Below are 26,394 nucleotides of genomic sequence, written 5' to 3'. Positions count from 1 at the left end.
GGCAAACTTTGATAGGAAACGATCGACTTGAAGTCACAAATATCCAAGTCTGACCAGCATTAAAGATTGCCACGGGATCGAGCCCGGCAACCTCTCCGTGCTTAACATAAACGCAATCACCAGAGCATCAGAATATAAATAAATCTTGCTGTATGAAATAATCTAAATATTATATTACTTGTCGAATAAGGTAGACGAAGGAAATGGTAAAAGCTATGTAACATTGAGGAATTCTTCAATTAATTGTGCAGTTTAATTTATGATGATTTTCTTGAACATTTTGTGCAATGCAGACTCATTAGTGGATCGCAAAGTCAGAGTTTGTGGCCCGAGGGATTGACGTGTCCAATGGCGTCTGTTTCGGCAACAGCGCGGCACATCAGATCAATTAGAACAACGGCAACAACAACACGTCTGACGGTGATAGAGCTAATGAGAAACAAACAAGAGAGCGTTGGTCAATAGCGCATGGTTGCACCACGAGGAGTGGCACGCGCTCGAAAAAACAGCTCGAAGCCACCGATCGTATTTATGGCCTATTGTAGATGTATCTTTGGCTATCTCGCACCTTGACTTCAATGAGTCAAACGTTGCCGGAATACATTTTCGGAACGTCTCTCGAAACGCGAATATAAATTATCAAAACCGGTCAATTCTTATCTGCGGCTTTTATCGATTCGTATGTTACGGTAAAACTGCGCCGGAGAAATTTTATGACGCTCTTAAGGCGCTTATATGCTTTTAATCCGATGTCGAAGTCGTTGTCCACCACGTATTTTATACGCGATTAAAATAAAACTAAATCCTCAATCGATAAAATAAGACGATACCCAAATTATTGTTTGACCACTCGAAAGAACAAAATAAATACTCAGTGAAAAAACATTTTGAAATTATTTTACAATATCGATGGTTGCGAGTAGAATTAGCCAGCAACATATATTTATGGTTGCGCTAATGCTAACCACCTAGAGGTTGCCGGGTTCGATCCTATGGGTTGATCTTGATTGAACAGAATTTATTTCGAGTATAATATATAGTGCTGCTGGTCAGACTTGGATATTTCTGACTCCAAGTCGATCGTTTCTTATCAGAGTTTGCCAATTTATCTGATTTCATTGTTGAAACAGTTCCCCATCGAATTGAAAAAACCACCCTACACAACTATTTGTCACCACTATTTGAATATGATTTCAAAATTCATAATCTATAAATTTATATATGTACAAGATAAATACCATAGATGTCGCCCGTAATGACATCATAGGGAAATAAATATAAATTAAAAAAAAGAGAATTTCTTCATTAGGTAGAAAAATTGTTAAATCGAAATGAAAGACGTAGAAAATTAGAGATGGGAAAAGTATCCGCGTTTCTCAATCTCAGATGGAAATTAACAAACCTATCATTGGGAAAATTTATTACGTATCTACATACATACGTGTACATACAAAACTTAATCAAATCAACGTTTCTTTAAAAGCACCAATATACTATATATGAGTACAATTACATGTTATGTACATATGTATATACATATGTACATATGTATATATGTACATATGTATATATGTACATACGTTACCGTCAAAGTATTTCCAGATGTAATATATTTTATCTGACTTTTTAAATAATTCATACAAATTAACTAGTAGATATATATTTCTACGGGCGAAAATATAATTTCACTATTAATTGTATATTAGCTTTAAGTGTCTAGTTTTGACAGTTCAATTTTTTTACAGAATGCTTTAGGATTCGACAATGTGTAAATATTACTTACCATTACGAATTATGGAAAAAATTTTCATATAACGATAACCCAAAAAATGTGTTAAAAACAAAAATGTAAATTTCTGACTCTGAATTGCTATTCAAGTGATACTTTCACGAAAAGCAGTACCGTGAAAAAAATACATCAAAATTTGGTTGCATTGAAAGCCTTAGCTCCGTAAATCATATTCAAAAAGCTAATGAAAGAAACGGAATTTAACGAAGAACACAATATATGTAGATACATATATTGACCAATTCTGACCAGTCAGATTGTAAATTCATTGTTTCATATGAAACACTAAAAAATATGAAAACTACGTGGGATAGTTGATACATATTTTAACTAACCAAAATATTTCAACTGGTAAATTTTGACTGTAGCATATACTACGCGTAGTCAGTTCAATTTTTAGTAATATATTATCATTCAGATAGTAAATTAGTATTTTAATAAAAATGTTGACTTAACTAAATCATCACATAATACAATTCGGCAATGTGTAATACATGGGTATTTTCCTAATTTATTGATTCAATTCTAAAACACGACCACGAAACAAATTACTGTATGTGTGTATAATAAATATATCGCAACAATTCATATAATTATGTATAATAAATACGAAAAACTGCCATAATTTTAGCGTATTCGCCAAAAGCATATTGAGACACGGAATATTCGAGCGATTATGCGGTTAAAAATTCCGAACTGCTTCCAAGAAGTTTCGAAATGATTTAATTTAACAGCATTATACGCGTAATTGTGTAATATGCAATAATAATAAAAGGGAAAAGTGTCGCACGATTCGCACATTAATTTATTACGATAAGGGTGTGGCCATTAATCTCATACCGGTACTGGAAAAGTCGACGTTACGCATTGTGCCATTGAAATTAATTATTATTCTAGAACAACACCTAATAAATTTTACTGACGGAACAGATAACTGCATAATGACTCTAGAAATGATTTTTTCCGTATCCTTTCCGTATAAAACGGTATAGATACCGGTAGTGCAGTTCGCAGCGAGTACTTACCGGCAATCGATTATGTTTTCCACGAATCGAACACAGATATAATAATAACGTTTCAATATTAAATCTGTCAAATTTCAACGCTGCCAACATGTCTGTCCGGGCTCGTAAAATAAAAAAAATCGATAAAACGATCGTTATTTACATTGTTCAAACTAAAACGAACGACATTATTATACAAATTGCCGTCTAATAAACACGCGGATTCGATTATTTTAATGAATACGCCCTCTGAGTGTACCAGACTATCCGCGATTATATCCGCTTACATTATACACTACGAGTTGCTAATTACCAATATCAGATTATTAATCTGATCGCAATGTTTGAACAGTTAATTTCTGTTTAATTGATTTATTCGAGATATGTGCATGCATAATCGGCTTCTCAAAATTACCGCGTCCGCACGCTGCGTATCCTTCGCAGAAATATCCGCTTATCTCAATGTTAACACCGATTTTAACTACTGATATTTAAACCCAAGGATTGTATTTATCATTTGAAAAACAATTTTATATATAATTTATATTTCTGCCATACTAATTTACTCGAAATATTCAGATTCTCACTTCCCCTGTTAAATACCGGCCTCAACATAGCACAATTCTAAATTGAGAATTAATATAATACAATAAAACAAAGTTAAGGGTTGTATTGATAATTTCATGTGAAAATTATTAGCATATGTTCGATTTTTCTTATGATTATTTTTGCTTGGAGTGTGAGCTTCACCCGTACGACAATGTAAAACGGTGCATTTTCGCAATTAGACAAATGAGGGCGGTTCATTTCGCAGTGGGGTGTCCAAGGCCGGTTCGTAGCCAAACATAGGGCCGATTCTAACCCGTTCGTGGCCGTTTTGAGCATTAATTACAACATGGTCGACACAATAAAACAGTGGGTGGCACGAGCGCAAAACAATGGGTAGCGCAATGCGATCAAGTAGCGCTTTACGTACAAACCAATACATCGTATACAACGTTCCCAACTTCGTGGCTTTCCAATTTAAAATCGATTATTAGCTTTAATAACGAGTCGCAAATGAAATTTATATAAAGTTCGTAGTAATAAAAGTCACCTTTATCAGTGAATGAATTTGCATTGATTCGTTTGTGTTTCAAATTCAATCTTTCCTTTTTATATTTGGTCAAAGAACCACAAATTTTTGAACGGATTTCACGCCCGGTCTTGAATCAAATGAAGCATCCATACAAAAGTAGAACAACAGAAGTTGAATTATGGTGCACTTTTGTACTGAAGCTATTTATTAGATGTATTGCGCAATATCGCTTTATAAATTAAAACGGTAATAAAACCTTGTGTTCGTTTGATACTGAGCTAACATTTCTTTATTGAATTTACTATCGGACGCGTTAGTAACAACAGGATTTTCCGGACTAGATTTATTCAGACCACCCAGTAGAAACGTTGAATGCGTTTAGCAATCTCACGAATTGGACTTTTATTATTTATATCTAATCTTATTATAAAACTATCAATCTAGCATAATTGTACCCACAAATTATCTTCATGAGGTCTTGACAAAATTTACTTGACATTTGCAAACTGAACTGTTACACACGTAATAGACCTACATATATAGTAATTTCAACAGATAAAATACCTCTACTCAAAATGCACACAAAAGCTCTGCAGCCTTTATTGCTATACGCATAGAGATCACGGTCTGGTCCAGTTGTTGATTGATTTATATTCATTCTATGATTGATTTGCTCTTCTTACAAAGCTCTCCTCACCTTCGAGATGATCCAAAACACAAAGAAAACCTCATGTTCGTACAATAGTCGTGGCCTCGGGCGTGTGATGATGTATTAGCTACGTTAGTTACATTGCTGAGCTTTTAAAAGATAGCTTTATAATGGCTTCACAACGAATACAATAGTCGATTGGATTTATTTGCTTTGCACCAAATTTTCCATTTCGATAATATTTTTTCGAAAATTTTCCATCTACCATGTAATATTATATATGAAATTAACAATAAAACTTAATATGAAGTGTACATAATGTTAGAAAAAAGAAGTAATAATGGTTTTGTTTTCACGGCGTGTTATTACAGCTTTTTTGAAGTGCCTCCGATAAGTAATGATGATATCGCGTGCCCAAAACATCCGTTGATGCTCCTATCTGTCGATAGAGCTATTCATCATCGTCTTCATCATCATCATCATCATTATCATCTTCGTCGTCTGTTCTACGGCAGCAGCTACAACAGCAACAAAGTTCACCAATGGAGATTTAGTTCGCATCTCTCTCTCTCTCTCCCTCTTCTATTATAATAAAGACATTAACACGGGCATTCTTTAAAGGCACCATCATTTATTTTTTGTCAAAGATGATTCTGTATGTTTTTGAACTAATTAAAATCAAATTTGATGAATGATTTATCGCTGTCGTTTACTCAAAATTCCGAAATACTTGTCCAAGTATGCAGATGATATACAGTGATATACATATTTTGAACTCTAAAATCACTGAAAATAATACGGTAAATTTCGAATTACAATTAACACGATTTCTTATAAACAAATGATTATAATTTATTGATCACTTTATTCAATTATAAACAAATGAATGCAGTTTATTTATTATTATAAAGCGATTAAAACGTCAAAATAAAAATGAGATACTTAAGAAAACTTAATAGTAGACTTGTTTTTCTAGTATTTATTAAAGGCTCGTTATTAAATTATTTGGATTTTGATAAACATTCATGCACATATACATATGTGAATATAAGCAATTGTAAGTGTATTTGAATTTATTTAATTCCTGTACATTTTTGTTTTGAGAAATATGTACAAGTCATAGAAGATGAAACACCATTTTTTTCCTCCACGTTTGTCTGGTACGCCATCGCAAAGTCAGCGCTCGTTTTACATGCGTAACCATAATGATATTTCACGCTTTTTATCGACAATCGTTAGTTACCGATTGCTCTCTGTGTTCCAACATGCTCTTCTACACGTGGGTGGTTCAATCGAACCGTCCAATTAAGAAAAAACTGCCGGTTGTTTTGACCCCGCGGGACCGCGTATCTTCCGCAATTTGAACCGACCTTCGACAAGAGATGAATAGGTCTCTCGATGCGGTTCGAGTGGGCTTTATTACGTTGCATTATAATAATATTATTATCGAATAATCCTCGCCTCGTGACCGACATAACTCTTAATATAAAACGGCCAATCGATATCATTAGTGGGAGATCGATTGTTTCGCCACATCCCACCGGTAAGGTGAGCGAGTGCATTTTTTTCGTCGTCCAATGAATCACTTGCACAAGATAGATGTAATGAAAAAACATTACATTTCTCACTAAGGTATGGATCTACAACCGCCTTATAAGTCCATGACATCAAATTCTCATATAAAACGTTCCGTTTTTATAACATGGAACCTCATATTTGCAATTCTGAACGCCTGTACGAACGCTTTCATACACACAAACCTCTTTTAATACAGATTTTTTTCAATAAAATATTATACAAACACTGCAATGGAATTTCATGTGTATTTAGTGTGTATAAGTATGTATGTACATATGTTTAAAATTAATTAAAAATAAACAGTGTGCAGTACAACCTGCAGTGTAGTGTTTTGAGTCGGGCCTACGTAAGTAAATTTTTTGTGTACACATATGAAGAAATATTTTGATTAGCACCGCACTCATTATTGTATTTGTATCGGAAAAAAAGTCATGACTGACACATCAATCCGCATTTGACACGTTAAAAGCTTCTGACACGGCCTCAAAAAATTGATTTGATAATTGCCGAGCTATTAACCGCGAGGCATGTAAAAGCTTCATGCACGTACTACAAAAAATGTTAGGCCTTTACTCTGGCACGCTCCTATTCGAAGCAAATTTAATTATCCACTGACCAAATATGACTATTTGTTACTCGAATAATTATTGCCAACCAATCAATTTACATAAGTAATATTGAATTTTGCTAAAAATTTGTGTGCAAAATTTTAATTTCTATTTCGTGAATTTTCATCAATAAAGACATTGTAAAATTGAATCCTACATACTGAATGAAATTCATAAATTATGAAAGAAATGAAATTGTGTAGTAATTAAAACGACAAAGGCGATTGCATATATTAAATTTTATTTTATTATCAATAAAAATCAAGTGTTTTGTGATTAGTGAGAACTGCATTGAACATCGTATTTGAAATAAAAGGAAATATGATAACAATACATACACAGTTTCATGTATACATATATACATATATGTACGTATGTGTATAATAATATATAGGTATACGAATTACCTTCGATTCTTTATATAGGAAACAAACAATTCTTAATGCTATTTAAAATGTACTAGATTGAAAATTGCATATTATATATTTAATTAATTTACCTAACAAATATTCATTCCATTAAAATATCCTTAATATATTGATATGATTTTTGCAGATAAACAATCAATCAGTGTATAAAATTATAATAAATACAGTTCACTGTGTACCGCTAAAATGTGAATTACAAAAGTTCATTTGTGCATTAATTTTATAAGCGATTTCACTTTCTGAAAAATTTTCAATATTTTTTGAATAATTGGAACTCTCGAAATCACAAAAATTGACATTTTAATATTTAGAAAAAATATTGCCAATTAAAATGAAATATTTAGAAATTTTTACAAACAACTGATCTCACATTTTCGCAACAATATTTGACTCATTATTCTAACAAACTACGTACAATATATAAATAAAGATATTTTTGGTGAAATTTGCAAAAGGATAAAATAAAATATTGTGAATGAATATGTCGACTACGTATAAGTTCGAAAGTTGTGTACATAAAAAATCAGTAACATTTTTTATTAATTTATCCTAAAAATACTTTGTACATAAAAAGTTTTATTATCTACAAAAGATTTAAAAATTTGTTGCAAATCTAAGTTATCGTTGCTTAATTGATATCTTTATATAATATAATGTATTATAATTAAGCAAAATTCAAAGTTGACAATAATGTTGACTGTAATTCAATATTCAAACAATACATTTAGAATAATTATATTATTTTCATTAGATGTAAATACATACAATAAGTATATATACAAAATTTGGTATTGACTCACTTTAAAATTTAATAAATTTATATAAAATAACATAAGTTTTAAATACAAAATTAAAATAATTCGATGGGACTTTTTTCATTTTTCAACTAATTTCGAAAATAAGTCAAATTAAAAATTGATTTGACTAATATTTTTTTTATAATATACATAACTTTGGTTAAAATTGACTATTACAAAAACAATATCCATCTAATGGGCCGCAATTATCAAGACAAATCTTACAGACTATCTGTGAAAGCTCAATACACACATAATTTAACATAAAATAAATCAACAATCACTTAAATTACTTCAAATATCATACTACTAAGTACAAATGACCATATACAATAATAATGACAATAAAAATTCACATTTAACTCGGTGGTTAATCAAATTTTCAATCAACCACTGGAAAATGTTCATATTCTCCAACATTTGCTCCTAACGAACATTCTATGGGTACTGCGTGCCATAGTCTTAATCATTTATTGATTTAGGAACTTCATTACTTAAAAATTACAATCAAATTTACAAAGAAACCATACATGATGAGACTCAACGAAACGTCACAGCTTTTTTTAAAGTCAATTTCCGCTAAGTAGAAACCTCGATTGTGGCCTCATTATTATTGAGCATTTCTTCCTTCTCCTGCTTAATTTTTATACTATCGTAACGGTTCAGAGCACTTCTTCCCATGACGTCAGTATTTAAATCTTCACTGGCATAGCTCTCCGAATCTTCATCGTGGTCCTTCTGGGACATGTCTGAATTTGGATGAGGATTGTACAAGTGTAGAGGAATGGTAGATGAAAGGTAAGGGTCTTGACCTCCATAAGTCACTTTACCCATAAAGGAGCGAATTTCGTCAAAGTAAGCGTCTTCCCTTTCCGTCTCGTTGGAACTGCCTGGAGAATCCGCTATAGGACCCACACCAGATTCGTCCGCTTCGTGCTTCTTCAAATGCCGATCCAGATTCGTCTGCTGTCCAAAGCACCTGTCACACAGTGTGCACTTGAACGGTTTCTCCTTGTTGTGTATGTTTCTCACGTGGCGTTGCAGATTGCTCGATATGGAGAACGATCGCTCGCAGTACTTGCACTTGTATGGCTGCTCGCCAGTATGCGTTCGGAGATGTCTCGTCAGATTGGCGCTCCTTGGGAACACTTTGCCGCAAAATTTGCAAGCGTATCGATCTTTCAACTTGCCGCCGTGATTGGCACCCATCAGCACGTCTTGAAATTTGTTCGAGCCGAAGTTGGGCAATGGAGTCCTCAATAAATCGAAGCCGGGTCTATTCCCTCCGTTTGCGCCTAGAAGTGGTTCTAAAAAAGGAAAAGCTCTCGGAGGACCGAAAGGCGAGGGAGGAGGTCCCAAAAGCCGTCCTCCGGGTGCACCAAACCCAGCGAAAGCACCCGGTCTATACATTGCCTCCAAGAACATTGGATGAATAGGTCTTGGATAGGCCATAGGAGGAGTAGCGTTAATTTTATCCAACAATGTTGATTTGGGCGAGCTGGGTTGTTTCACCTCTTCAACATCAATGTCCATAGTATCATTTTCAGGACTTTTAGAATCGTCCATATCATCCTTGTCGTTCCTTTGCTGCTCTGGAGTTAGACAAGACCTGATCGACGCACTTTCTTGTGCATCATCATCTTCTTCATACTTATCTGAGCTTTCACTTCTTTTCCTTTTCCGAGTGACACTCAAATCCAAAGGCTGTTCTCCATTGGATTCCGTCTTTTTAATGTCGTTTCCGCGTTTCTTTGAATCGTCAGCTTCGTTAGTGGTCTTTGATGATTTCGATAAATCTTTAGGCACAGATACAAAATCACCATCGGTGTCTGTCTGGTTAGCTTCACTGTTTGGGTTTCGGTAATCTTTCAAATGGGATGATATAGAATCTCTGGGATTGTTAAAAATTCCACTTGAGGAATTGCGCAAAGTAGGTCTCGCTGGAGAAGGACGCAACTGAGAACTAGCTTCTTCGGCAGTCGGCGGAGATACTTTTGTTAAGAGCGATTGTTGTCTTGGAGGTGTGAAGCGATCTCTTGAATGGGTCAATTTCTCGAGCTGACTGCGCAAATTACGATCTTTGAATTCGTTTAATACATCGCTTCCACTGTCTGAAAGACGCCGCTCTGAAGCGTCCAACTTTTCAGATAGATTGCCATTTTTGTGGCTATCCATACCCAATTGGCTCCTATCAGCATGAGGATTGAATAGCAAATGATTAGCGAGAAAGCCAGGTGGTCCTGATGGGTGAAACAATCCAGGGTAAGGTCCAAAGTTCGGTGGAAACGGAAATGGAAGACCAGTTGGTGGTCTGTACATGGCGAAAGGATTCTGTCCTGACGGATTGTTGACGGCCATGTTTGGTAATTGGGGTAACTGTGGCAACTGAGGTAACTGGTGCACCTGATTTGGGTGATTCTGAGGAGCTGGTCCAGTGGAATCGCAGAATCTCTTATGCTTGGAGAGAGACGTCACCGTAGAGAATGACTGTCCACATTTAACACATTTAATCTGCATACGGCAATCAGCGTGCATACGCTTATGGCGACAAAGATTCGAAAACTGTGTATATGCCTGAAAACAAACAAAATACCAATTAATTTATTATAATTTTATACAAAAAATATTAAAAGAATAGATTTTAAAAATGCTTTAGAGTTATTTTACGCATGTTCAATATAGTATATGAACCAGTTTTAAATAGTTCTTATGATTTAATCAGGATACCATTCTAATGTCTATAACGGCCATTTTAAGTATGCAGATAGAAAGTAAGTAATTTTGTTTATACTAAAGTCTCGTTTAAATTGAGAGCTAACACAACATTAATTACATACATCCAATGTAGACGTATACCATATACCATAGTTGGCGAATATTACCAAAAAAAAAGAATCTAAAGAAAGTTGAAGTTGTCGAGGAGGTCATTTACATAAATGTTAATAAATACATAATAGTATTTACATACACCAAATATACGCGATAGGTCTTATCATTTCGGGCAATAAACATTTCGGTTAATTAACGACTGACCCAAAGTTTCGTTAATATTTATGATTTGACTATCTGAGCGAACGAAAACGATTACTCAATTAGTTACGAGACAATTCGTGTTCAAGTATCAATTAAAAACGTGACAAATGTGTGCACACGAACAAGTAATATGCGCAGGCGCGCCAAAATCAACCAATCGCGTACAAGCGATGAGCAAATGAGCATGTCAGAGATAATGACTATCTCCAACTCTCCTCCCATTAATGTCTAAGCTCCGCCTTCTCATTATTTGTAAGATTAGTTAGATACAGTGGATGAAACACTCAGTGTCGTACGTCAAGTTTGAAACTAATTAAACTATACGAGTTTGAACAAATTGCTTTAGGAAAAATAAACAACGTATCGCCACAAAACAATGATATATGAACTATGAAACATTGGAACAGAATTACACTTGAAATAATAAGAAGAAATTGAAAAAGAAAGATGCCAAGTCCAAAATAAAACATGAGTGAATAGCGCGTAACATGAAGTGAAACGATTCAATGAATAATAGCAAAGAATGAATGCAACCAATTAAGATTGCAATTACGAATGATAAATAAGATTTTATTAATAGGTAATGTAACGAAATCAAAAAGAAAAAACTTGAGTAATAAAAATGATTATAACAAAACAGAAAAAGTGCTCAAATCGTACCTAATAGGATATACAACATTCAAATTAAGGGAAAATGCAAAATAATGAGATACAAAAAACGACTCGGATAGATCTTGATTACATAAATTGTGAAATTAAATTATAATTAAGTTGATGGTGATTATTATGCTTTACCTTGAAGCACACTTCGCACTGAAACGGTTTGACGCTGGAGTGTATGTGAGTGTGTTGCTTCAGACCGCTGGATGTGCCGAAAGTCTTTCCACATTCTGGACAAGCGTGAGATCGTGCTCCGACATGGTGAGTGCGTATGTGGCGCTGAAGGTTCGAAGGATCGGTAAAAACCTGAAAATCCAACAAAAACTCAGTTATTATACTGAAAAAATAGTTTAAAAACAGACGACACGATACGTCCTAAGCATTGGCGGCATTTAAAGAATCCACGTACCTACCGTGGCAATTTAGATCCCAGAAGAAGAGACATGATTGACAATAAAAAACTATAGTACATCAAAATCCCATCGCACATACGTCATACGCTAAAATTATCAATTTATAAGTCGGTTTTAAGCACCTTAGAACAGTTCTCGCAAGGGTATCGTCTGAGATCTGGATGGGCTGTTGATCTATGTCTGAGAAGTCCTGGTCTGGAGCAGTAAGCTCTGGGGCAAGCTTCGCAGCGATGTTGAGCAGCTGGATATCTATGAGCAGTTACCAAATGCTCGTCCAATCTGAAACATGTTTTAAGGTCACTTTTAGTCAATTGTATTATAAAATGGATTGTATTATAGAATTGTATTATAAAATAAAAAGGATTCTTTATGGAATTCAATTTTTCCTCTTCAACAAAGGAAAATTTTGAAAAAAACTAATTTCCCAAAATTTAAACTGAATAAAGGTATGTTATTAATTTTTTTCATAGCTGAATATATTATTGAATTAGGAATATTTTTAAACTGTAGCATATTCTTTCCACAAAAATTCATCCTCACTGTGATACTTTAGTATGGCAGATGATAAGAGAGTTTTTCAATGATCCAAAACAAATAAAAAATTTTAGAGGTTATCCATTTTTATGACCGCAATATTAGACGCATATTTGAGAATGTTAAATGAAGTATTGAGACGTTCGTCTAATAAGTCTCACAGTAAATGAAGTCAATCGCCCAATGAATATTCATGAAAAAGTGAAATCTACCAAAACACATAGCACTGACATCACCGAAACTAGATCGGTACGTATTTGGCTGTCCGAAAAAAATGACGCATGTGAAAAAAAAACTCGATTGATGGCCGAGTACCATAACTTCATTTTTTCACATCCGCCATAATCAGTCGTCGACACGGGAAGGGGGAGAGAATGTCTCGCTTATTTTTAGTTGTGCTCGTTGTGCAATAAAGACAAACCCATCATCATGCATGTGTACATACTTCGAACAATCGTCGAAGAGGAAGTCATCACTGTGCACTTGACGAAACTCAAAAAATCAAAATACCATATACAAAACCGTCCTAACCAACCCCACTCTCTACCCCGAGGAGAATCTGCGAAAGTTGACCGCGGGCGACGAAATGACGAAGAGCCGATTTCGAGCAAAGTGACGTAGACCCGTTTCAACGTCGGCAATTATCCGAAACGCGTCATCTTAGATGTAGGGCCGTTAAGGTGTTGCAATCGTAACGATACGACGACGCAGACGCGACGGTCCAATTTTCGCAATACGTCGTCACGCCATCGCACCACGTCGGTCGTCCGATTATGTGTCCCGGCGGCGGTCACGCATGGTCACTCCAATCCCGTCGATAAATCGCCTTAAATCGTGATAAAATGGCGAGAAAGTACGCTAAAATGTCCACCGGTTTCATTAGTGTCAAATTTAATTTAGGGTGGCTAAATGAAGCCCATCAGCTTTTTAATAGTCGCCTATTTACATGAATATTCTGAAATTTATAATAATAAATAAGTAAATTTATGAGATTTTTGGCTGTTACGACCTTTTTTAAATATCAATTTCGATTTACAACCCAAAATTTTCCTTTATATGACCAAAAAAATACATAAATTGCGAAATATATGTAATCAGAATATATTTAAAAAGTCATTATACTGAAGCTAATTCTATTTTTGAAATTTGTAGAATTTGACGATATGCTTGATTTGTAAAATGTCGATAAGAGCACTTCTTTATAATGACCAATCTTAAGGTGAAAACACACTGAAAGGAACGTCACGGCACTTCTTCGCGGCTACCAGTCAAGGAAGGGCGTTCCCAGTTCATTGTTAATTCGTACGATCTCATTACATATTTCGACAAGTTTCTCCTAGATTTCTTCAAATATTCAAAACACCCCAGGGGATAATTTTTGGGACTGCGTGCCTCAGGTTTGGCTAGACGTGGTTGTGTTTTTTTGCATGTTCAAAAACACGTGCCGTGTGACTCTCAGTGTATTTTAGCCGTTAGGCGGTCGATAGATGCTTTTCTTCCTATTGATCTTTGATCATTACCAGAGATCGGCGAACAAGTTGCTTTTGTCCATAAGAATTGGTTCACTATTGTAAATTACTATTGTCAACCTTTTTTTACTCTCTTGCTTAGTAGGACAATAGTAATTGACAATAGTGAACCATTTTTTGTGGGCAAAAGAAACTTGTCCGCCGATCTCTGGTAATGACCAACTGATTCAATTAATTAAAAAGGGTGGAAGATCCGACGCCAAGTGTTAACCTTCGAAGAATTTGTCAAAAACAATTTAAACCAGGTACCTACTTTCACAATTTCTTTAAGAATTGAAAAATGTGTATAAAGAAAATTGATGAAAATGGATGATTTGAATTCATGGCGCCGATAATAGAAAAAGTCTTTCAAAAAATGAAACAAATAAATCTTTCGAGCGTATCGCGAGCTGAACCTCTATTTCCACACATGCCTAATCAAACCTGTCCCCTAATTAAGGATCATTGTCGTATTTTAATCACCAAACTTCTTCAAATCGTTGATATATAGGTTCGAGATCGCTTTTTTTCTGCTTCTAATCGACCAAACACAACATTGGTAGACAGTGACGTATATCCAAATTCTGCTCTTCTAGAATTTGTACTCCAAATACCGGTTTTATTTTGACGCAATAATGTCTTGCGACAGTGATGGATCACCTGCGTTAATTCCTTTCATCAATTAACGTCTCGAGATTCGTTAAGCGTCTTTCTTTTTTTTCGACGATTAATTAATAACCATATTCGTCGTTGGCATCCATCAAACACGGAACCAGAAGCGTGGAAGAGATTCCGGCATCCACACTCTTGTTTGAAAACCGAACTAGACCTCAACCGGACGGAAAAGAAAGCAAAAATTAGTACACTCGTTTTCCCCTATGGCAACCTTCAAATTTTGAAAATACACTCGTACACCCTCATAAAACTCAACAGATAAAGTCGACAAATTCTAGTCAAATCTAAATTGAATACCATCCAAATACCATCACAGGTAATATTTGTTTCGAATAATGCCATATTGTAAACGTTCGATTAAAATAATCAAGTATTGAATGCATTTTTAATCCGTATACCATTACAGAAGCGATCACTCCTTAGCATGCATTCCACGCGGCAGTTGCAAAATTCCCACGTGTAATTACACCGCATATATTTCAAATCTAACAGTTATCAACGTCAACCCAGTCAACGCAACGACACTTGACAAGAAACACGCGTTGTACGAGAACGCCGATTTACGCACAAGTCGATCTGATATACTGGTATGCGTACTTATCAACAGAGTGACGCGTTAGTAAAACCGCTGCGTATTTTCTTCTCCGAGGAAGTATACATGCATATATATGTACCTACATATATATAATAATAATCGTCGTCGTCCAGATCCGTCAGTGAGCCGAGGCAATTATTCTAATAGCTGCTCGGCGTTTTCAGCCGCCGCGTATAATTTATTCGCCATCCTCGCGAGATTTATCTGCGGAATCGAGTTCGGAGCGTATCTTGTTAAAAGGTTGCATCACCGTCACAGCTACCGACTTTGCATATCAAGCGGCTTCGGATAAATTGAATTTATTAATTTGTAAGCGCGCACAACGGAGTGGACGAGCCGCCGGACGATAGCGTGTTAACTGATTTAAAGTGTTTTTTGGAGAAAAAATTCTAAAAATTCAAAGTATCAACTATTTTGACCTACTTTTCATTCCTTGATTTATTACGTTACAAAATAAAATCAGACGGCAAATTTTGGCTAATTTAAATATAGTATTTTCAAAAAACCATCCATGTTTAGAAATCTTAATTAAACTGGTTGATTGGATAATTGTAAGAAAGCCTGAAAGATAAAATATCATTGGAGGTCTACAAGAACTTAAAAGGAATGGAAAACAGGAGTTAAAAATTGATTTTGGAGCGGTAAAACGACCTACTTATCTTGTAAAATTGTAAGTTATTATTTTGAGAGGCTGGAAATCTAACTAAAATCAGATAAAAATATAGTAAAAAAAATGTTTTTTAAAAACTAGCCTCTTCTATATTTTGTTTATAAAATTAGGACAATATATAAAAAATAAATGTATATAAAAAACCTAATGTACTAAAATATATAAAATAAAATAAATAGGCAATTTAAACAATATTTCAATAACAAATGTGCGACAATATAAACTCTAAATATGTATATAAAATGTGTGGGATTTCATGATTAGGATTTTATTAATCAAAAAGATTTCAATGATTGGGATTTCAATCAAAATTATGATCCCAGCTTAAACTAATGTAATTAAATATATTACTAAGAGGCTTGAGCCGCGTAAGTACGTATTAATGATATAAAGGCGGCCCAAACCAAACAGCCAAAGGGGCACAAAACAAAATATACGTATTACAGGCTACCAGTATTTTTAAATATTAAACGCAAAACACGATATTTAATGTTTTGCGAAATATTTCTCGAAGTGAACAAAGGTGGACTTATGCCATTTTCAACTATAACGACTCATATGTAAGTATTCATTATAGTTTTGCATATAGATGTAGTAATATTTAGATTTACATAAGGTGTAGTAATATTTAGCACTGAGCGTACCTCAAATCTGAAAATGATTTACGACTTTGTGAAAATCGATCGTGCACTACACGTAAATGGATTCGGTTGCGACTTGGCGCGGAATTCGGTTTCTCGAAAGAGAAGCAAACTCAGGTCTTTAGGTCATCCAATATATCAGATGCGAAGGGGCCTGAGAATTTTTTTAATTAAACAAAAAAGCCAGGTGGAATCGCTTCGACGACGTCACGCATTAACCAAAAATAAATAAAAATAAAAATGAAGATCGACACGAATACCGCAAAAATGAAAATATCTCACGGTGATGTATGGGTAGATCGAACCTCGCGATATTTATCGACTGATCGAATCGCTCCGATGCAAGATTCAATTTTCTTATTAACATCGTCGATTATTATTATTGGCTAAAGTTCGACATTCGATTCACGTACTCTCGGAGGCATTTGAGTGTCAACTGCGACGCGTTAAGAAACTGTAGGACGTTGCTTGATTTACGGCCGAGCGTATCTCGTACGGAATTATTAAATTGAGTCTTTGGCCGAATGCATTAAATAAATCAATTTCGATGCAATTAAACTTAATTTAATTGAAAGCGAGCGGTTGCATTTTTGTATTTTTTTTCTCAGTTAGCTTGATTTAGCTAGACCGTATCGCGAATGCACCCATCTAACATCATATAAAAATACATAAATTTTCGAATGCAATGTTTCGTAAGATACGCATGTAATGAAATCACAACCGCAGATCGTATGAACCAATACGGCTTACGTTAAATAGAGTCTTCGATTAGTATAATCATCGGTTCATATTTCATAAAAAATATAATCAACGATACCGCCATAAATGTTGAACTAATTTAAACCACAAATTCAAAGCACGGCATTAAAGTGAAAACGTTTATTTTGATATCATTTCCTGTTTCATAGAAATGCCTCATAAGAGAAGCCTTCAGGCAAGGCAATCAACTGTTGATGGCTTCTTCAGAACGAAAGCCTTTAATTAACACATCAGATTACTACGCGCGTTATAATTATCATCTTCAGATTTTATTGTTACACATAAACAAAACAAAAGAATAAAAAAATCTCTCCTGTAATAAAAACTATTTTAAAAAGAAAATCTTATCTATTAATTATTAATTTCTCATTCATAGATTTCGAAAATAGATTTTTCATTAAGCCCCCTTTAAGTTTCATTACATATATTGTCTTCAAAATATTGTATTCTAAGACGTTAAAATGATTTAAAATAAACGTCAGTTACATAAGATTTGAAGTCAAAAATTTTGACTTTCATTGAAAATTCATTCCCTTGAAATTAATTCAGCACTTGCCTTACTGTACTAAAAATATCCGGTAGCCACTCTGCTGGCTCCAAGCGTCCAATTATAAATGCGTGTTTTAAATTTAAATAATGCAAAATCTGCGAGGTTGATTATTGTAATTAGCTATCAAATCATTTTATCAAATATTAAACTTCGAAAAATATAAAATAAATGCAAGATATTCATTCCAAGGCGGATATCATTCTCAATTCCGCCTCTTTCTCGCATCTGTGAGGCACGTGTACTAGAGGCTTCCCGCGAAAATAATTATTTCTGTTGATATTGATCAATGTTTTTATCTCGTAATGGCATAATTCGAAGTTTGATAATGAGGAATACATAAAATATGAAATCCCTGCATTCAGTATAGTATTTGAATAAATAAAATATGGTTTCGTCGCCTGTTGCTCGGTGCATCTAAATCCTCAACCAGATTTATGTTAACTTGGATTTGTTCAATCTAAAATATGCTGATCTGGTTGAGTAGGTCGTAAATGTGTTCTCATATTTAATTGTACATATTTCATCTTATTTTTGTTTCCATACTTTATATTATTTTCATACTTAGTTCTATTTGCATTTTATTACATTTTGATATTAAATTTTTATTTTTGTATCTTTTAATTGTTTTTTTTCGTGTACATATAATACATATCGTAGATATAGTGGCGCCCTGGAGTATATCTGTAATGTCACTATAGCTTAACTGCAGTAAATAATCCTGGTCACTCACTATCCAAGTCGAAGGTCAATAACTCTTTTCCAGAACTACTACAGTTAGTGCTATTTTGGTAATTATGTACACTTCATAGGATACGTAGATAAATCTAAGATTTCATCAACCTTTCTGCATGGCGACTGTTCGCGAAAATTTGTTAACACTTTTCGCATTAGTCCAACGCGGCGATAAATAAAGGTGTCCCCCGTCCGTCCGTCTGTCTGTCCACGCGTGTTATCTTCGAAATGTAAACACGGTCATATGTATTTTTACGATTGTGTAAACACATAAAGTGCGAAGCCGTCGTTAATCAGCCGATATGCGATCGAAAGACGGAGTGAGAGAGAGAGATGGCCGCAGCCTCCGGTGGGGTTGGATACAAGAACTGAAATAACAGGTCCGACCGGATGGGTAGTAGTAAGTATAAGCAATGTTGAACTCAAGCCACCGGAGAAAAGAGACGGTCACTTCCGATTCCAGCAACTGGAGCGTCCTTACGCAACAGTACCGTTATTGGACGCATGCAGGCCCGCTGCATTTCCATGAATTTTTAAGGGAAAACCCCACTATAAACTTCTTTGTTGTCAATTATTTCCAATATTTCAGGAAGATGAACCACGTTACAGATGAACAAAATTAATGTTTTGTAAATTAGCTCAAGTATTTCATACACTTATTGCAGCCCCGATTCAAAATAACTAAAAAGCTATAAAACGAAAGGGTGAAAAGTCAAACTATTTAAAGTGCGGTTCAAATTCGAATAGCGATAGTATTGATTTATTTCGAGTTACTTCATAATGACATAAATTAAAAAGAAAAATGTTTAAAAACTATTGCGCAATATCTTCGAGAGTCCAATCAACACTAGATCGAAAACAATTATTTCGATACGTAAAAATATGCATGCATGTAAAAAAAGCCCATATTATTTTCCCCCATAAGCATATGTAAATCAATTCAAAACATTTTACTATCAAATTCGCCGATTTCCGCTGTGTCGAAAGAGATAGACCAGAGCTCATTTGCTTGATTGGTTGTATAAATTTCGTTGAGCATTCGGATATTGTTAATTACGTCGAACATAATCGACGTCAACGTAATAATTGAGCTTTTACTATATGTACGTTCGATTATGCAAATTTGTCTTTTCAATACATCGAGATAATGTTGAACGACACGTTTACATACATTAAACAAAAATCATTAACATAATAACATTCGACGATATCGACACGTCGCGCCGACAGTCGTACTGTTGACGTAGATATTTCACGTTTTCGTCCTTTAATTGTTGTTGAATATTTTTTTTTGTAATAAATCGATTCTTGGGAACAAGCCTGGCGATTTTTCGATCCACACGAGGGCCAAATTTTTTTTTAGTACCACTATTAGCTCGCCGCTTGAGTGTGGGGTCGCAATCAGTCTCCAGATTTTGTTTTATTTTTCTAATAGACGCCCTACTAACACCCTCCATTGTCGCGATTTTGTTTTGAGAAAACTTTCCTGTATTTAATAATGATGTAATGCTTGCAATTTTTTCTTTAGAAAGATCTGATTTTCTACCCATCTAAAAAAATCCAATAAAAGTTTTACAAGCAATTTAAATCATAAAACAAAGTAAAATTTCGAGATATTAAATACCAGCTTACCTTAGAAATATGATAAAGTTGCAGTAAAAGAGAAAAAAACACAGTGCTTTTCACAAAATAATGAATGATTTTAACGGAAACGCACGTCAATATTGAACAAAATTCAGACGCAAACCGATTTCAAACATCTTTCTTTTGTTTTTGAAGACCTTTTGAGGGATAATCCACCGATATTTTTTGTTAGTGAATAGAGTTGCATTTAAGGATAAGATCACAAAAAAAATGAGGCCAAAAGCTCCCATAATGAGTTATTTACGACCGTGACAAATTTACCCAAACGCATCTCGAGAGGGGTGGCGTAATATTCTGGTCAGGGACTGTATGTACGATTATTATTTTACATTTTATTAAATTCACAAATAAATATTGAAGCGTATTCCGAGTGCGACACTGTCGAAGTTGCTCCAGTATAGGATTGGCAGTATATCAATGGACGTATAAAAAAATACGGACGGGTCTTTGGAAAGTGATAAAAGATTTATACTCTCGTCTAATGACACAGAACCGCTCGGATATCGAATCAATCGCTATAATTCCATACGTCTTTCGAATATATGTGCATACACATACAGACTCGACGAATACTTAGAAATAGCCTAATCACAGACGATATTTACTACCGTGTCGATGTTGCCGTGGTATTTTTCAACGTTTTTCTCGATATCACGATATATTATAAATAAGGCGAGTTTTATCTCGATACATAGTAGCGAAATTATTTTATTGGTACGACTCGAGTGGAAATTCAATACGCACGCAATATGAATATGTATTATATTGTGTTCGAATGGGTTTTTTTTCGCACCAAATCTATTGGCACGTCCATCAAATAATCGTAAGACTTCAAATGTCTATTCAATGAAACGGTAGCCGAGTCACTCCATTATGTTTTATAAATACCGCGACTTCAAACATGCACCGATTTGAATTTCGACATATCATCCGCCGTAACACAAAGAATCAATACGTCTAATAAACATCTTGCAACATCACTACTCAATTACAATAGAAAAATCGATTTTTGTTTACATACAACATTTTGTATTGAGCTTGCGCAAAATGAATTTTTACTTCGCAAGGACAATATAAGAATCAATATTCTGCATTTAGTGAGACATATGATATTTCAATAATTTTATGAAAAAATACTGATTACATAAATAGTAAATATATAAATTTATTCGTTAATAATTGTTGACCACATACCACATACATATGTATGTAGATTATAATAATACGTTAAATTAAACGGCGAAATAATAAATTTCTATCAATTACACAATTATTGGAATTTGCATGTACTATTTGGAACCCTCTTTTACGAAAGGACATTACGTATATGTATTTAAAGAAGAATTGCAAAGATGCCTTCCGAAGTTAAACCACTTTCATACGATATGAGATTGAATAGAATGAATGTTTTCACATTGGAGACGAGAAGGATGAGGCAATCTAATCAAAGTTTATAAAATTATAAATAATCACTACATTTGTCCGATGATCAACCTCCTTAACACACTCATCTTAGACAACAAAAAAAAACACTCATCTCAAGATATCACACTCCCAGACTCTAAAAAAATATTTGTTACACAAAAACCACCTCTCCCAAGTATTTTAATTTAAACTATGTATGTAAGAAGAGATACTTAATGATGTCCAAATCTCAATGTTTTAAAATCTAAATAGTCATCGCCTTTGGCATGGCCAACGATTGTAGAAAGACAAAACATCAATTTTGAATATTTCACTTTTAATTTTTCGTTCGCAATCTAATATAACGTAACTGTTCGAATTATAGACTTCAAAATATTAATATATATATATATATATATATATATATATATATATATATATATATATATATATATATATATATATATAATAAGAATTATAGACTTCAAAATATATATATATATAAGCTAAACACTGACCTGATAGATTACTATACTAGCTTTGCATATACATACAAATGTGCATATGCACATGTGTATACATATTGTGGTAGAACATAACAACATGCGGAAACTAGCCGTTTTATACGATGCAGATTAAAATTTATCGGTTCAAAAGCGTCTGATGATGCGGTCGATTGTACCACTGCACTAACGGGTCCCCGTGTAGGTACATATGTTGATTGGTTAGGTTTAGCCAGAGTGATCAATATTCAAAACGCGCTCTTAGAAATGACTACCAAAATAAGCTTCCGTGTGTGTAGCCCACGCAGGAGCAATACGTCGTACTCCTCTCACTCGTATGCATATCGGAATTTTTCAAACGGATTTAGACCATCTTTGAACCACTGATGGACACACCCACAGACTTACATATATACACCAACAAAGAAAATCGACCGTAATTATTTATTACCTACTAGCCGTTTTGTTTTTTTCTCATTATTTTTTTTTCTACAGCTGGAAAATTAACATTTTTGCTGATGGGCGCCATCGACGGATATTACCCTCCCACTGTGATCGCATTCAATACAACATGTCGTCTATTAATATTCAAATCCATCAATTGCATACACATTATGTTGTACTGTACGTACATACGTGCACGCGAAAAGCAAAGCAACGTTCTTAAGAACAAGAATTGATTGAATATCAAATAAATAAGACTGGAAATTTAAAATGTCATACTTACATTGTATATAAAACCAGAAGAGGCAATAATAATTGCAGATATAATCAACGGGAAATGATTAAAGTCAACAAGCAAATAAACATGTATGTACATATATATATATATATATATATATATATATATATATATATATAATATATTACAGGTACATAGAGCTTGAATGTTTCCATCGCTTTACTATGTTGTACATACATTCATATGTATAGAAATCGATTTAATGCTTCCAAATACAATTTGGAAAATTAAAAAAAAGTTGAAATGTTCTAAATAAATGCACTCATTAAAATTATTCAATTCCTTATTAATTTAAATATCTAATCAGTTTTCAAAAATATTTCATCTTAGAAATACTACAACTTAGGTTAAAAAAAGAGCCTAAATTAAAAATATATAAATTTTGAATATTCTCGAATTTCACATGATAAACACGAAGTTCATTTTTTATTTCTTAGCGGCATTGATATATTCAATACCCATTGATAGCATAAATCAATTTTGAATAAATTTGATGTATTCAACTAGAGTACACACTGGCTGTATACATTATTTATATGTGTATAAGGCAAAGGCTGTTCACATATTCGCCGATGAATTATGGCTTTACAATATTTTAATCGGTCTAAAAAACGAGAAATAGCAAACGCTCTGACGTTCTCGTTTCAACAGTCCATAATTAAACACCGTTCACTGATTTGTTAATTTTTTTTCTCATCGCGGTAGTCCAAAAGAGGAAATTTGTCGTGTTCAAATTTATTAGATTCCACGTGTAAAAGGTTACAAATGAATCTCCATCCATCACACCTAGCGGCGGTCGCGACCCCGCGACTCATCGATACTTTTCCGATGGAAAATAGCTGCAGGGAAAATCGCAGGTGTCACTAATGTTGAAACAAACATTAGTTATAAACGCAGGTGTTATTAGAGTCAGGTTCGAAGCTTCTCAATGTTACATTTGACTGTGAATGAATATCAAACTATCTATACTAATCGTCCAAATAAAATAAAAACATATATGAATTTACACGTTAAATGATGAGAATACACACGTCACTTTTAGATTTTAAAAATCTGTTAATTCCTTAAATTTTATTAATATATTACTTTTTCTAATTGTATTAGACATTCACGTATATGTACATATGTACCTATAAGTGAACGTCTCAAAATGTATCAATATTATAGTAAATAATATCTGCATGTAATTTCTTGATTTATAGAACATTAAACAACAATAAAAAGTCATTATACTTACAGTATATAGATCTTAAGTGAATCTACATAATTAATCACAACATAACGCTTATACACCTTATAAAATATTACTTAAAAATATTTCTATTGATTTGACGTTCTGTTAAAAAAATTCTCACCCAAGATTTAGCGAAGGGCTGTTTTTTTAGGGATATACAAATAATAAATTAGATCTTAAAATATTACGCCATATGGTGAACACAATTTAAATCAGAAATTTGGTTTAGCGACATTTTCCTATGATGAATTGTATTTTTATCGGCGAAACACAGTTTGAGGGGGTTCCCTTCGCACTTATCGATGCTTTGAAAGCGTGGCAGTTACCTATAATTTTAGGTTTCTGATAGTCTTCCGACATAGGTGGCACAAATCCAAATGGCCGAGCAATTTGTGTGGAAACAAAACCGATTATCTTCGCCGATGGCTCTTAATAAAGTTGATCGCAATAAAACACCGGGGGTTATTTGGTAGGTCGATAGAGCCATTAAAAGCTGAACCGTCGGTTAATTGTTCTCAGGTCGTTATCACGCCGTAATTTCATCATCATACGGTGTTCATTTTCAGAAACTCTCGATGAGATCCTCGACGATTTTACATTGGCGGAAAAACGACCATGTGACGAATCGCTATACTTATTCAGGAAACGGAATTCGTTCCCTTTTCTTTTACGATCACTACGAGTAAAGCTACAGCTCTAGATCGAGAGACCGTTATCGGCAAGAATTAATATATTTCAAACATCAAACATCCCGCTGCATATAAAAGATACGACCGAAAGCAATTGGAAAATACATGTAGAGAGCGCGTCGAATATCATAGTGAAGTTATGCGAATTTAAAACTTAAAATTAACACCAATTTTGTTAAATCGGAAGAGTTCAAAACAGTTTAACAGCTAAATCTAATAAACCGCTTTTACATACATAGAATGTTAATTTAACTCTACAACACAACATTCCGTATTTATAGAGAGCGGAAGTCGGTGGATACAATTTATAGCGAATATTAACAAAAATTTTAATTTATTTTACAAATTCAAAAACATATGTACATATGTACATATGTTCTAAAAATTTACTTGACTAATTTTAAAATTTGGCTTAAATAACCGCTGCTTCAGTATACATATGTATATTACTTTATTGACGTTTAAAACTAACCTTCAATAATTTAAGTATGCATACGTTTATTATGCAAATTCGATATTGGCAAATTTTGATTATTTCTCGCCTAGTTACTAATCACTAAACCATATTTAAACACGATTAACCTTTTGCAAATCGGCTATCGAATTATTGAAAGCCCACTCTAGATAACATACATATTTAAACCGAGCCGACCTCGTTAATATGACTTTGTGAGCCTTTTTTCATCTCGACTCGGAAAAAGTGAATCACTCGGCAATCAATCTCATACCGAATTCATCGAACACATTACAAATAATAACATAATGATTGCACAAAGAGCCTCAACATTACGAAACCGCTACAAAAAACGCATCCAAATCGATGAATGAATATTTTGACCGCGAATTTTGACCAACCCAAGCATACACGTTGCGCATTAACATATCATCACGCATCTTTATCGATCATGGACCATAAAATTTAATGGAAATATAGAATAATACTACGAAATTTCCCAGTTTAAAATTATATTACTACTTAAAATTGATTGGTACAAATCGAATTTTTGATTCATTCAACTAAATGTGTCGACCTTCAAAAACCTGAGTTACTCCCAGTCATTTTGTTTTAGACACATTCTACACTATTCAAATGCATCTAACAAGCAAAACTATAATCTGAGGAGACTTAAAATGGCCCGAATCGGGCATAGAAATTTAGCTTGAACCGCTACATATTGGTTCCGTTTGGGATGCTATTTTCTTTAAAGAACATTAAACCAAAAAAATGTGGTTGAATCAACTCGACCACATTTCAACGGGATGCTCAATCATGAACAATGACAATGAAATAAGCAAAGGTGAATAGCGTTGAAGCGTGTACGGGTTTCGCAATACTTACGCCCATTAACGATACGATAAATCAACCGATCGTCGAATGGTTAAGAGAAGTGATCCGATTCTGAAACAATAATGAACTTTTTGCCGAACGGCTTTGGGTCAAGGATAATAGAGCAAACGTAATGAGCATTGCGCATTA

At 34.0% G+C, this 26,394-nt stretch overlaps 2 protein-coding genes across 2 annotated transcripts in view; one reads left to right on the top strand and one right to left on the bottom strand.

Moving 5' to 3' along the window:
- Positions 1-26,394, top strand: part of LOC143916946 (uncharacterized) — a 572,328-nt gene that overhangs the window by 525,148 nt on the left and 20,786 nt on the right. The window lies entirely within an intron of this gene.
- LOC143916932 (transcription factor hamlet-like) overlaps positions 8,073-26,394 on the bottom strand; it is a 48,395-nt gene continuing 30,073 nt past the window's right edge. Inside the window, exons 6-8 of the mRNA XM_077438222.1 lie at positions 12,160-12,316; positions 11,760-11,930; positions 8,073-10,505 (exon numbers count right to left, since the gene is read on the bottom strand). Coding sequence (XP_077294348.1) covers positions 8,511-10,505; positions 11,760-11,930; positions 12,160-12,316 — 2,323 coding nt within the window. The 3' untranslated portion in view covers positions 8,073-8,510. The remainder of the gene's footprint in view (positions 10,506-11,759; positions 11,931-12,159; positions 12,317-26,394) is intronic.

The sequence above is a fragment of the Arctopsyche grandis genome, chromosome 9, assembly GCF_051622035.1.
Source record: "Arctopsyche grandis isolate Sample6627 chromosome 9, ASM5162203v2, whole genome shotgun sequence".
Classification (NCBI taxonomy): domain Eukaryota; kingdom Metazoa; phylum Arthropoda; class Insecta; order Trichoptera; family Hydropsychidae; genus Arctopsyche; species Arctopsyche grandis.
Note: the sequence above shows the minus strand (reverse complement) of the source record. Positions and strands in the feature narration are given on the sequence as shown.